Here is a 14,631-nt window from a genome sequence, read left to right on the forward strand (position 1 = left end):
TCACTTCCTTGTCCACCAACATCATGTCTTGTGACCCACGAACAGTCAGGGCTTACGAAGGGCAGGTGTCTGGTGAGGCAGACTCCCCAGCAAATACGGTTTCCCTACGAGCCAGACACTCTCCTTAGTCGGAGGGGCTCCCTGACGTCAGTCTGCTCTGAATGTGGGGTCTTAGCCACCAGCTGAGGAGGCAGAGCCCAGACTTCTGTCAGTCCCTGCTGAGCCCCACTCTCACCAGATCTTTCTCCCAGAAAGCCACAGCGGCAGTGAAAGTGTCAGGAGCAGGTGACAGTGACCTGCAGGAACCCCAGCAGGAGAAGGTAGATGACTCTGAATCTGGCCCCCGATTCCAAAGGCCGAGCAGGGTGCACACATCAGTAACACGCACAAATCCCACAGGGCGAAAAAGTACCCAGAAGAGCACCTTCCAACCCAGAAAGGTGGCAGACCAAGTACATCATTTTGGAATATAAAACACATTCTTGATAATATGCCTGTGGACTTCCCTGGTCGTGTTTTCAATACTGGACTGTCCTCTTCATTGCCTGAGACGGTTCTAAGCCTTATGTCTTGACAAAATAGAAGTCACGAAGCCAGCCTGGCCCTCATACTTATTTTCAGAAGATTCCTACCCCCCTCCACTCTGACAGGTGGGTTCCACCCACAGCCCGCCCAGCAAGGCAGCCCGGGAGCCAGCTACGGTGACGGGCGTGGGGTCTGAGCGGTAGCAAACGAACTGGGTTGGGTTTCCATACCTGTCACTTCGGAAATAGGGGAAGTTAAACTGGATCTTCCGTAAGGAGATGCTCTGAAACTAGAGGAAGAGAAAACAAAGTGAGGATGGGTGGGGGTGGGGGTGGGGGGCACAAGGACCAGAGCTACAGGAATCCCAGGCACCAGAAAGTTCCCTTTGCTTGAGCACACCCAGGCAGATGTGTTGCAAGAGGCCAGAACTGCAACGTGGGGGAAAAAAAAAAGACGTTACTTCTGGAAGGAACTTCTTTTCCTGCCCCCCAGATTTCTAGGATCTTTGGAAATCACATTTGGTACACAGTCAACAAGTCAGACAGAGAAAGGGGAAACTGCTGGGTGGAGGGAGGAACCGAAAGCTGCTGCAGAAGATGAAGTGGACTCTGCTCAGGGGATGTCGGTACAGAAGGGGCCCAAAGACCCGGCGAGGGTCCAATGAGCCCAGCGAGTTCTCACGCTGCTGCCTCGTCCTCAGCTGGCCTCCTTCCGCCTCTCAGCTCACTTCCCGGAGGCCGGTGCCTGATGTGAGGGAGGGGACGCAGTAACAAGAGAGACCAACAGACGGGCTCTGGACAAGAGTCTCTCTCCTTTGCGCCGATAACCCGCAGCCACGGTGACTCCCTCCCCACAGAGCACCAGAGCTAACCGAGCTAACCGTCTACGAGGGTTTGGCCACACGGAGGTGATCCATCAACTGCCGGATGGGCAGGTGCTCAGCACCGGCTGGGGGCGCACCAGGGGACTTTCATTTGAACAGACTTTCTCTGTCCCGTTGTTGCTCCAAGGACTCAGCAGGGCCTTGTTAAGACCCGGGGTACCAGTTACCCTCTCCGCTGGGTGACGGAACAGTTTCACATCAACCCAAACGGACATCAGCTTCCAAGGCCATGTCAGGTGCTCCCAATGGATATGTTACAAACTCAGCCATGGACAAGGCCCTCCCCAGGGGCCCCCTCTGAGGGACGTATCCTCCCAGCCCATCAGCTCTTACCTGGGGGAGGCCGGCTCCTACCACTGCTCCACTGTGGATCATGGGGCCTTCCTTCCCCACAAAGAGCCCTGGGAACAGGTGGAAAAGGGGGAGGCCATCAGTCAGCACAGAAAGCTATCTTGGTTAGGAGACCTTTGCTAGGTAGACCTTTCTCTCGACAACTGTACAGCAGAGATGATTACGTGACTTTGTAAAAGAAAAAGTCAAATACTCAACACATCAAAAAAAATACTCCTTAATATGAGCACTCAGAAAACCATAGCCTGTGGGCCAAGACAGGCCCAGTGCCTGTTTCTATAGTCCGAGAACGAAGAATGGTTTTTACATTCTCACATGGCTCTATTTCAAATGGCTATATATGTTTAAGTACCTACATCGTATCTCCCATTTTGCCTCTTAGTCCATCAGGCCTAAAATATTTACTGTCTGGCTGTTTACACAAAAAGCTTGCTGACTTTGCTAAAAGCAAACTCCACAAACCAACTAAAGGGTCATTCCACTTCAAAACTAAACGTGTGTTAGTCAGGTATCCAACTGGTAACTTACAGCGTCTACATTATCCATCAACAAACAGGGCAGAGATCTGTTTGAGGGCAGGCCCTTCAAATCCAAATCTACCTAATTTACGTACACAGTGCTTCTTGTCACCTTCACCCCTTGGAATACTTGGAAGGCTAAAAGTCAGAAAGACTCTCCTCACCTCCAGCCACACTGAACAGCACTCCAAAGACTTTGCAGAGCAGGGTCCGGAGACGGACAATTCCGGGCACCTTCACACCATTCAGATAGCATTTGATTTCGGGTATCCCGGAACCTGCTGCCACTGGCTGAGGGAGGAGAGAGAAGGATGCCCGTGAACTCGAAATCCACCAGCTCTGTGGCTTAGCCACAACAACCCGCTGATGAGGGGGAACTGACCTTCTTCCTTAGCAGCATCAGCATCACCTGGTGGGTCTGTTAACACAGATGCTGAGCCCCACCCTGGGTTTCTGACTCAGCTGCATTCCTAACAAGTCCCGGTGATTCGGCATCACCTGGGGGCCACGCATCTACCAATGCAGGCACTCCACTTCCTGAGATTCTCATCTCATTCACTTGAGCTGGGTAGCAGCTATTTTTTAAAGTTAGTTTTGAAGTATTTTCAAGTTACTTAGAGTCATTTTTAAAGTTGCCCGGTGATTCTAATGTGCTGCCGAGGCTGAGAACCACCCTCCTAATCTGGACTTTTCCTCTGTCATCCTACCAGAGGCGGAAACCTTTACTTTCAGAAACAGCTCTAAGTGTAGGAGAGGCCACTTTCTGCAGGAATCTATATCCCAAGTCTAATTCAGCTTCCTGACATTCCAGAAGTGGGGATGGAGGAATCCAAACCTTCATCAGCCAAATGCCAACACCCACACCGCCTCACCTCGATCAGGACAAGAATGCTTGCCAAGAAAACAAAGGTCAAGTTGAAACCCAAGAGCTCAAGGAGGGACAGGGCAAGGCAGCCTTTCTGGCTGCATTCCTCCACCGCTGCAGAACCGGGGTTAAGGCAAACATGCTCGCCTGTCAGGGGCATTCCTACCACCACCAGTAGGGAACGGTGCAGCATCTCTTCTTCTAAAACATGCTGGCTGCTTACTGCACATCTTCCTGTTCTCCATATGTAAACTCAAGAAAAAACCTGTCTGATGGGCGCCTGGGTGGCTGAGTCAGTTGTGCCTCAGTCATGATTCTTGATTTCGGCTCAGGTCATTATCTCAGGGTCATGAGATCAAGCCCACATCGGCTCCATGCTCAGTGGGGAGTCTGCTTAAGATTCTCTCTCTCTCCCTCTGCATGCCCCCTCTCAAATAAATAAATCTTAAGCAAAACAAAACAAAAAACACCTGTCTGAGAGATCGTCTATATCAGGAACCATTTTCTAAGCTTATCTTTATTTTTTAAAATAATTTTAAATTTTTAAATAATCTCTACACATCCAACATGGCGCTCAAACTCAATCCCAAGATCAAGAGTTGCATGCTCCACTGGCTGAGCCAGCCAGGTACCCGGGAACTATTCTTAAATTATGAAATATGGATGCGGAGAACAAAGGCAAAAGAAATGTAGAAAAAATTAAATCTCCTTACAACTTGCAGCCCATCGACAAATACTTGAGGCAGGCAGAGTGACCTTTCTCAAGGAGCTCAACTGCCTCAACGTTACTGCTTTGCTAAAGGCAAACTTGATATTCGCCCAACCTCCAGGATCCTGTAAGTCGTCTTTAACATATGAAAATCCCTTTGGAAACTTCATCTCTACCCATCCTCCCCAACATACAGGTTAGCAATCATCCTCCAAGCATATGGCCCACTGATATCCTTCTGAAGGGTCTCATGACAAAGGTTTTACCAGACAGTACTAAATAACCTTATCTTAAGAGTAGCTAGCCCCTCAAGGTCCTGTAAACCTTGCTTCCCAAACTCCTTAAAGACCTAACACTATCCCTAACCCCTCCCAATTTAAAAGTATGTAATCAGTTGCTCCTCACAATCCCCGTACAGCTTTTTCTGCCCATGGGCCCTGTCCCTGTGCTTTAATAAAACCACCTTTTTTGCACCCAAAACGTCTCAAGACTCCTTTCTGACCATTTGCTCCTGCACCCCAACATTTCAAATCAATACTTAAAACGTCATAAAAAGCAACAAACGCCCTTCCCCCCACATCCCTCACTTTAACAAATCTTGGTGTTATGTCATATTTGCTCCAGGTTTTAAAAATTAAAATGTTAGATACCATAAAAAAAAAATCGTTTCCCTCCCTCTCTCCCCTGGGAAAAACCACTAACCTGAAATTATGGTGTGTCTTTTTTTTTTTTAAGATTTTATTTTTAACTAATCTCTATGTCCAACGTAAGGTTTGAACCCCCAGCCCTGAGATCAAGAGTTACACGCTCTACCAACTGAGCTAGCCAGGCACCCCATTCCCTGTGTATTTTTAGACGTAGCCATTTGTTGTATGTGTTTCTAAAACTAAAATAATGGTATTGCATTTTATGCACATTTTACACTTTTTTCTCTCCTTCAACATCAAGTTTTTGAGAATTAGTCATGTTGATATACACAGCTCTGGTCCATTCATTTTAACTTCTGCATAAAACTATACCATATGAACACATTACAATTTTTCCATTCTCCCATTTTGTGTGATTTCACCTTTCTGCAATCGCAAAGCTGTAACAAACATCTTTGTACATGTCCAAGGTCTGAATGAGAAAGAGGGACTTGGGAGCCAGAGGTGTACTTGCTATCTATTTAATTTGCATCTCCTTGGTTAGTGGTGAGGCGAGCCCTTTTCTACAGGTTTATTTATTGACCATTCCATTTTCCTCTTCTGAGAATTGCCTGTTCACATCCTCTGCTCATTCTTCTATTGGGCTGTTTGGGCTTTCTTCTTACTGAGCTGCTGTTCTTCTGGTGTTCTAGATACTAATTATTTGTCTCTTCAATGTACAGTGAGTAACCTCTCCTAGGCTGTGGACTTGTTTTCCACTTTCCTTATGGTGTTTTACTGTCATGGCTTGGGGTTTTTTGTTTGTATGAAAAACAAATTTACTTTGACATGGTCAAGTTTACGGATCTATATTCCCTTTCACTTTGTGCCTCCTGGAGCTTTAAGAAACTATTCCCTTCTCTTGACATCACATAGTCTCTTAGAGTTTTGTTTTGCTTATTTACATCTTCAATCCATCTGGAATTAATTTATGGTACAAAGTAGGAATCTTTATTTTTCCAGATGGAAACCAATGTCCCTACATCTTTATTATGTCCATCTCTTCCTCACTGACTTATAACACTAACTCTGTCATTCTCCCTACTTCTCTATATGTACAAGCCAATTTCTGCTCCTCTGTTATCTTCCATTGGCCTAACTGGGAATTCCTGCACCAATAGGACATGGTTTCAATGACTATATCTTAAATTATGACATTGAGTAGGGCAAGTGCCATGCTTGTTCAAAACTGTCCCAACTACTTTTGGCCCTTTACTCTTCCCAACAAATTTAGGAAGAGAAATTTCCAGTTCCATGGAAAACTCTATTGGAGTTTTGATTGGAACTACACTGAATTTGTAGATGATTGGGAAGAACAGGCATCTTTGTGGTATTTGTGTCTCACCAACCTGAATACAAGTATCTCTCTCTTAAAGTCTTCCTGTTGTGTCCTTTAATGGTAACTAAAAACTTAAGCTGAATGGTTAATAAATAGCTCTTCACTAGATCATGTCTCCTATTCTCTAGACAAGAAAGCAGGGTCAGAAACCGCTGACACCTGGGAACACCAAGAACCGTGAAAAGGATACATGTCTGTACCACTCCAAACTTGAGCTGGGTGAAGAGGCGTACGAAGAAGTCCACAAAGAGACCCACCTGTGAAGAGCAAGCGAACCATCACACAGCTTTTCCCCACTGTGGCGCAGGCACTTTGCTCAAAAGCTGTGAGCCCCCCTGGCCTTTCCTGGTTGGCACATGCACCCACGTCACCAAGAGGCAACGAGTGAATGGGTTTCCTGTTAGTCACTCTGACGTGCCAGGAGATTCCCTGCCAACCTTGCCCCACCGCCCTTCCAGAGGACAAAGGAAATGGGGCACAGCTAAGCTGAGAGAAGGAGAGTAAAACAAAAGGAAAGGCTGCAGGAAAAGATGTGAAACCAAGGAAGACCGTCCCGTGACTAGAGAAATCACCCGGAATCCTGTGAGGGGCTACTTAGCATTTTCCAGAGGCAGTTTCAGAAGAACTCCAATAACATCTTCAGTGATACTTAGCTGAATAAACACATAGCTTAAGATATTACTTTGAAAAACAACATTTACTCAGGTGTTTATGGCTTTTACATGTTTGTTATTACTATTTATACTTTGTAAGTCACTATTTTGATTTGCAGCCAATGGTTACCCTGGTTAAGTAAGAGAAAACCACTCATATTCTACCAGCCCACTTTAAGCCCCACGTCTTGTCTTTGCTCTGGGCTTCACGGGGAACTGGAAAGGCTTGTGACTTGGTGGATTCAGGATCAAAGGCTTCAGGCCTCTGGCCTTCCCTCTAGCCAAAGCCCGGAGGCTTTTAAACACTGAAGCAATAGGTTGTGACAGATCGAAGGATAAGAGAGCTAGTAGCAAGAGGAGCTGGTTGCTGAGTTATAAAGGCAAGTCTGCCTTCCAGCAGCGTGAGGGGACGTGAGGGGACTGGTGGAAGTTGCTAGTATTGATAAATGGCAGTTCAAAGGAGTGTTATACGAAAGTAGCAGAAAGACTAACAAGTAGATGGCTCATGATTATGCTTATTACAGGGAAATTTGCAACCAGAAACGTATATGGCAAAACAGATGATCTGAAATTTCAATATAACAGTTAAATCAACCCAAGTTCCCCCCATAATAGAATGTTACCAAAGAGGCCTTCTGAATGCCATTTGTCTTAACTAGAAAAATGTTCCTTGGCCTCTGAATTTACCTCAGTAAAAATCTGACAAATGCCAGGAAAATAAAAATTGGTCAGCCTTTGTGGCTAGATTATACTAAATGCGTGCTTACATTTTACGGGTATAACATGCAGAATCAAGAATGAGACTTGTAGTCAGTTCCAGTGAGATAAACAGGCCGCTGCTTAGGAATATAACCTGTTAATGTGCTGAACGTTTGTGTCCCCCCTCCAAATTCATCTGTTGAAATTCTAACCCCTACTGTGATGGCATTAGGAGGTGGGGCCTTTTAGGAGCTGATTAAGTCCTGAGCGTGGAGCCCTCGTGAATAAGATCATTGGCTTTATGAAAGACCCCCAGAGAAATCTGGCCCCCTCTCCCCTGTGAGGACATAGCCAGAAGCCAGGAAACAGGCCCTCACTAGACACAAATCTGTTGGCACCTTGATCTTGAGCTTCTGGCTTCCAGGACTGGGAGAAATAAACATCTGTTGTTTAAGCCTCTGGCAAGTCTTTGGTATTTTTATTACAGTAGCCCGAACGGACGAAGATAGCCCATTTGAACACTGTAATGATAGAAAATAAGATGTGACATGTATCATTTTGACTGTCTGCTGACTTTTCCAGTTTCTCTTCCCCAGCTTTAAGTGTGGTTAGGTCAGCAGTTAGGATTCCAGGCCTTGTGCTACTACACAATTTGGCAATGTTTCATAATCTTTTCTTGTCTGTGATTCATCTGTGAGCAAGCTGACCCCAGAACCCTGTGCATTCAGGCATATTCCTCTATCCACAGCCGCCAGCTCTACCTTCTAAATAAAACAAGCAATGCGCCGGAAAGAAGCCCAGGACAGCACGATAAATTCACTGAGCTCGACGGTGTCCTGTTTACTGACACGCCACACTAAAGGAAAGGGTGTCATGGTTGGGTTTGTTCCACTATTTTGCTTTTTCCCTACAGAGTGACCTCAATTTCCATGAAATACTCCCCACACTATGCTGTCCACCTGATAGGACCATATCATAAGAGCTCGGTCCTGACCAAGCCTTTGAGTGCTTTAAAGAATACCAGTGTTGTAGGGTTCGCTTTCATAAAGCGAGAGCAAGAGGAGTGCGGAACACAGTGTCAGGATTATTATGTGGGGGGAATAAAGAAAAAAAGAAAAAAAGAAAAGGCAGCCTCTGCTATCACGACAGATGCCTTGCCCTCTGACCCTCCGGGCCCCCACCCCGTCCACCAGGCCCCCATGCCCTGCCTGCTCACCAGCCCCGTGCAGACTCCAATGGCGAACACCATCATCCACTTCACCGCCTCATACCTGCGACCTTTCTGTTCACACAGGGAAAGACAGACTCAGTTTGTTATATGGTTTTGTTGGCAGCAGGGAAGGAGCACATCTTGGACAACCAGTTTTAGGCTAAATTCCACAGACACAGCAAGCTTGGTTGTGGTGTCTGGTATGGCAGGCGCCTTACAAGGCCAGAAGGATGAGCTCTAAGAGCCTGGGCCAGGCACACCAAGAGTGGGTACTCTGGTTGGCAGGATGAAGGTCTAAGGAATAAATGCTACCCCATCTCACAAAAGGGGCTAAAAGCCATGGGGTATGGCTATCTACAGGAGCATTTAGATGGGAAAAAGAAGCCATTGTAATATCTATTCAGTCCCAACAGATCAATAAGGGACTCACCTTATTGTCCATGGTCTCCAAAACTTCCAGGTAAGGGTCATTGATACAGCGATCATAATCCAAACTCTGACAGAGAAACGCAAGTAAAAAGGTCACAACCAGATAGGAAGAATTACTGAAACTTGGAAAGGGATAAAGCTTCACGTTCCTGCTACTCGAAGTGTGGGTGGGCAGGGCAGTGGACCTACAACCCCCCGGGGAGGAGCCGGTTAGAAATGCAGAATCTCAGGGCGCCTGGGTGGCTCAGTTGGTTAAGCGTCTGCCTTCAGCTCAGGTCATGATCCCAGGGTCCTGGGATCGAGCCCCGCATCGGGCTCCCTGCTCCACGGGAAGCCTGCTTCTCCCTCTCCCACTCCCCCTGCTTGTGTTCCCTCTCTCGCTGTGTCTCTCTCTGTCATATAAATAAATAAAATCTTAAAAAAAAAAAAAAAAGAAATGCAGAACCTCAGACCTTCTGACCTGCCTCAAGGGAGTCTGCACTTGACACACATGAATGTTTCGGCAGCGCTGCTGTAGGTTCAAGCTTTGGGAAAATCTTTCAATTACCTATCTTTGAACTTCCTGCTTCTGCAAAACTTGAAAAGACCTTCGGCTACCACCAGTGTTACCCAACTTATCCCATTACATGTGTAAAATTTTCAATCAACCGGAACCAAATTAATTTAGAAAATCAGTTAATTATAAGTATCTTCTGTAGTTAGCTTCTACGAGAAAGAGGTTAGTCACAAGACAAACCAATATGGAGACTATTTTAAAAAGCAACTTTCAGTTCATGTTAGGAAGAGGCAGAGATTGACACAGCTCCTAAAACTACATCTATAGCAGTGTTCCTTCAACTCTCCTTCACAGAACACAGCTATTCTGCAAAAAATCTGCCTGTGTGCCAGAGACATCTTGAGAAACAATTCAAAGGAACTAATTTTATTTCTTCTATGTTTTCTAAGAGAAGCAGGAGTCTGGCAACAAAGGAAAATGGTCTGCTGTGTGTTCTCCCCTTCCTAAACCTGTTGCAACCTACACATCAGCTGGTGAACAAGCTAGACACCAGCCTGGTGGCCACACTCCGTGCAAGACTCAGCAGTTAGCCAAACACAGGTGTGACATCTGACAATTATTCCATTTATATCTATACCCAAAGTCCAAATACCTTTTTAAAAAAGGTCCTGGGGCATCAGCCGGCAACTTTTTAAATCAATGATCAAACATCCAAATATAGGAGACTATATAATAATAAGATAATTACGATAAGTCCACAGAGACAGATATTTGTTTTATTTTTTTTAACAATTAAAAAAAAAATTTTATATAGGGGTCCTGTAGGGCTGCTGCCCAAAGTATTAGCCAAACGGCGTGTGGCCACAGGGGTAAGCAGGGCTGAAAGGCAGCCCATGTTCAACGAGGAAGGGCACCTCAGTGCTCACACAAGCAGCAGCCTCAATGGGCCTTGAGCTAGGGGAGTTGCTGTGGCCCAGAGGGAGAGGCTCTTTATTCTAAGTCCTCTGCTCTGAGGGATGCCTTTTTCTAATTCAAAAAAGCAACACAGGCTCTATGACCTGCATGAAAACATCACGGTTAACAGCCCCATCCCACAGATAGAGGGTTATTGTTATTCAAACCATCTAGAAAGAGAACGGATGTCAAACCAGGGATTCTAACATCTTGTAAGACCCCCAACTTATCAGTCAAGTAGGGGCAGTCAACTCTTAGTAAGGCAGGAAGGAGAAAGAGCACATTTTAGAAAGATTTTCAACAGAAGGGTTTTCTAGTTCATCCCTAGTAAAATCTGAGCAGACTTTTCAGAGTAAGCGTCTAGCTAAATTTGCTATTATACAAAGCAAATATTCTGAAGAAGCTCATACTTGAAGATAGTTAATTGAGAAATATTAATGACTCACATGAAACATTAACCCATAAAATTTACATAAGTATGCATATCAGGTGAAAGTAAATGCATTACAAATACAAAATTTAGTAAAAGGAGCAAAGGAGACTTGGAAACAGCTGGGTCAATGGAGAAGAGAAGCCAGGTGAGCTCCAGGGAACAGATGAAGGCTGCCAGAAAGTTCCAGTCACGGTCACACAGTCAGGGTGACATCACAGGGTTCAATGAGGGAGTATAAGGTGACAGTACAATGTGGGGCTTCTTATACTAATTCTTGCAAACCTCTCAGCTATGTGCAAGGAGAAAAATATTTTAGAAATATGGGAAAATACATCAGTAGATACTGTGCTTTTTGATTTTGATTCATTAAAAGCATTCCCATCAGTGTAGCACATTAAACTATACCATGGTAGGGCAATTTTCAGAGCAAATTTCAGAGTCCTAAAAATATTCTGTCAAGTAAACTGCAAGGGAAAAAATGATGAAGGAGGAATCTACAGATTATAAAAAATTTTAAAGGGGGGCACCTGGTGGGCTCAGTTGGTTCAGCCTGCAACTCTTGACCTTGGGGTTGTGAGTTTGAGCCCCATGTTGGTGAGGTAGAGATTACTTAAAAAAAAAAAAAAAAAAAGTTGAAGAAAATTTAAAAGATAAGTAAATGCAATATGAGGACCTTATTGGAAACTGGATTCAAACAATAATAATTAATAAATAATAATAATTTAAAAATGATAGGATGTTAAAAAATTATATGACATTTATAAAACAACTGGAAAATTTGAACATTGGATATTTAATATCAAAGCATTACTGTTAATTTCTTAGGTATGAAAATGGTATTGTGTTGTGCTAAAAAAAAGGCTCCATCCTCTAGAGATGCATGTTGAATTATTTATGGGTGAAATGATGTGATGTGTAGAATTTTCTTCAAAATAATATGGGAAGGGGATGGGAGCCAGATGAAACAAGGTTGGGCATGAGTTGAATGACTACTGAAACTGTTGAGTACAGGGGGTTTCAATATACTATTCTGTCCATTCTTCTTTATGTTTGAAATTCTCTATAATGAAAGTTTTAAAAAAATTTCCATGTTATACTAATAAATCCTAATAGTTCCACTAAATTCTACAGCAAAAGATAAAATATTAAAAAAGAAAATTAGTCCGAGTATGTTATTGCCCTAAAATATTGAATTTTTAAAGTCTACGTGACTTTTTTTTTTAAAGGTTTTATTTATTGATTTGAGAGAGACACAGCAAGAACATGAGCAGGGGGGAGGAGGCAGAGGGAGGGGGGGAGGAGGCAGAGGGAGAGGGAGAAGCAGGCCCCCGCTGAGCAAGGAGCCCCATATGGGACTCCATCCCAGAACCCTGGGATCATGGCCCAAGCCAAAGGCAGACGCTTAACCAATTGAGCCACCCAGGCGCCCCTCTACATGACATTTTCAAAGACGTATTAAATATACAAGATTAGGGTGCCTGGGTGGCTCAGTTGGTTAAGCGACTGCCTTCGGCTCAGGTCATGATCCCGGAGTCCTGGGATCGAGTCCTGCATCGGGCTCCCTGCTCGGCAGGGAGTCTGCTTCTCCCTCTGACCCTCCTCCCTCTCATGCTCTCTGTATCTCATTCTCTCTGTCTCAAATAAATAAATAAAATCTTAAAAAAAAATTAAATAAATAAATAAATATACAAGATTAATCATACTTCCTGGAATTGCTCAAAGAAGCAATTAAGGATGAAGAAGAAAAGATAGTCAAGACTAGTTCACCATATAGAAAAATCAGATTGAATAAACTGTGGAATAAAAGAGTATTCCTCTATTTAAAAAGATACTGCAGAAATGTATTAGCAATACAAAGATTGCTTTCAAGTTGAGAAGAAAACATGTTAAAATAGTCTATGTAGCAGAATCTCGCTTCTGTTATTTCAAAAAAGCAGCAGGAATGTAAGCATGGAAAAGGATATTCAGTAAGGTTCACAGTTATCTTTTAATGGGTGGGGTTATGGGTTTTTCTCTAGCTTCTTTTTGTAAACGGCTTTAAGAATTCTCTATCAGAACCATGGCTTGTTTTTGTTATTTCAAAAATCACAGAAACATTATCAGGAACTGACTAAAGGATAAAAAAGGAAACTTGGTTTTACTCCAGCAGCACTGACCTTACTAAACACACACACACTCTTAGAATCCCATACTTGAACCAGAACGACAGTCAAGAGCACTTCAGAGGAAGCTACCTTGAGCAGGAAACAATCATCTGAAAAATAAGTTCTCTAAGAAGAGAAGGCAGGTCTCCTGTCCCACCCTGTTATGAGCACACGCTGCAGTGGCTTTCACTCTGTGTCTCTACTTGTAAAAGCAAATAGTTTAATGGCAAACATGCTCTATCTTGGTTAAGGTGCCACAGATCTATGAACGCACAGAGACACATCAGACCCTGTTTTGGGGTCATGGTGAGAAAAGGGCTTGTTAAACAGTCCCTTTCAGAGAGGGAAATTACCTCTCACTCATTCACTCCCTGGGAGAGACAGTCAAAGAGCATCTCTCCTTAGAATCCTAAAGCTTCTGTCTGAAGTGACCAGCTCACTCACTGCTCTTGTTATCCCAGGCAGCAACTAAGAAATCTCACCTCATAGTCTTTCCTTGGAAGGATCTCATCCTCCTCCTCCTGTGTTTCTCCGAGGATGGTCTAGAAAAATAGATCCACAGAATGGTTAAAAGGTTAAATACTTAAATGGTTAAAAGTAGAAAAAGACAGAGCATCTATAGAAATTTGTTGCTAATTTCCAAACCATCTAGAACTATTACCAAATGGGAACAAGATCTCAAAAAAAAAATTGGGGGGGGGGGATGGGGGTGATGTCGGTGGCTATCTATAGTCACGCAGCTGAGCTCTTCGTTTCTACTGATACGTTCTCCAAATAACCACTCTTGTCTTCAGGACACATCAAAGATCTCCCATGCCAGATAAAGGAGAAAAAAAATTCAGGTTCCATCGGACAATGTACTGAATCTGAAAACAGAAGGGAGGGACCTGTCAACTCTGGGACACAGCAACTCAAGTTTTCCCAGGGTCCTTTGCAGAGGGAAGCTGGATTATCAATGACCCAGAAAAGGTGAGGGATACAGTGAGAAAGGGCTGGAGAAACTAAGCCAGCTGCTTGGATAAGCACGAAGTCCAGTGAAGGGGCTCATTCCGAAAACGCTCGTTTCATTCAAAACTCCTTTCACATGGAAATAAAGGAAAACATGGATGGGATTAACTGCAGCGGGCCTGGATTCTCCCTCAGATCCCAGGGAGGGGGTATGAGAAAAGACCCCAGACTTGAGCACGGGAAGCGCGGCAGATGCTTCGAGAGCCTAGGATGCGGCGCCCGGGCCCCACCCGCTGCCACCTGAGGCCGCAGCTCGGCCTGGCCCCACCCCCCGGCAACGCCCTCTCGCCGTCCCTTGGCAACCGCCCCCTCCCCAGCTGGGCTCCGCCCGCTCCTTACCAACTCCTCCGGGGTGCGGGTCTCACGCTCACCGCAGCAGCAGCACCACCTGCAGCAGCAGCACAGGGACCCCCTGCACCCCGCCATCTCCCTCCTTTACTGCCGCTCTGGAACCCTCCGCCAACCCCCTCCCACCCAGAATCCGCGCCTCACGTGACTGGCCCCGACAGTGTCACGTGGTCCTCTCGAACTCGGGACGGAGACCGGGAGTGGCTGCAGACGGGTGGGGCGAGGGCCCGCGTCACATGACGGTGGAAGGACCGCTTCCAACGAGACCTCTGGGCGCGGCCATGTTGGGGGCGGAGCTTCCGGTCGCCCGCCCGCATGGTTTCCGCCCTCTCGTCCCGCCTCCCTCAGCAACCTGACACCTGCCCCGCGCCCCGCCCCCGC

The 14,631-nt window shown here is 45.3% G+C and overlaps 1 protein-coding gene across 3 annotated transcripts in view; it reads right to left on the reverse strand.

Annotated features, from left to right (window-relative positions):
- The window catches only part of CLCN6 (chloride voltage-gated channel 6), a 30,531-nt gene extending 16,027 nt beyond the window's left edge, over positions 1-14,504 (reverse strand). For all 3 annotated transcript variants that reach the window (XR_004681789.1, XM_035019785.1, XM_035019784.1), the window contains exons 1-9: positions 14,242-14,504; positions 13,377-13,436; positions 8,869-8,934; positions 8,445-8,510; positions 6,067-6,133; positions 3,150-3,256; positions 2,442-2,568; positions 1,742-1,809; positions 756-814 (exon numbers count right to left, since the gene is read on the reverse strand). Coding sequence is in view for 2 of the 3 variants with exons in the window: in XM_035019785.1 (XP_034875676.1) it covers positions 756-814; positions 1,742-1,809; positions 2,442-2,568; positions 3,150-3,256; positions 6,067-6,133; positions 8,445-8,510; positions 8,869-8,934; positions 13,377-13,436; positions 14,242-14,328 (707 nt within the window). In the remaining variant the exon portion in view is untranslated. The remainder of the gene's footprint in view (positions 1-755; positions 815-1,741; positions 1,810-2,441; positions 2,569-3,149; positions 3,257-6,066; positions 6,134-8,444; positions 8,511-8,868; positions 8,935-13,376; positions 13,437-14,241) is intronic.
- Between the last annotated feature and the right edge of the window lie 127 nt (positions 14,505-14,631).

Source organism: Mirounga leonina, unplaced genomic scaffold (genome assembly GCF_011800145.1).
Source record: "Mirounga leonina isolate KUSES-001 unplaced genomic scaffold, KU_Mleo_1.0 Mir_173, whole genome shotgun sequence".
In the NCBI taxonomy this organism is placed as follows: domain Eukaryota; kingdom Metazoa; phylum Chordata; class Mammalia; order Carnivora; family Phocidae; genus Mirounga; species Mirounga leonina.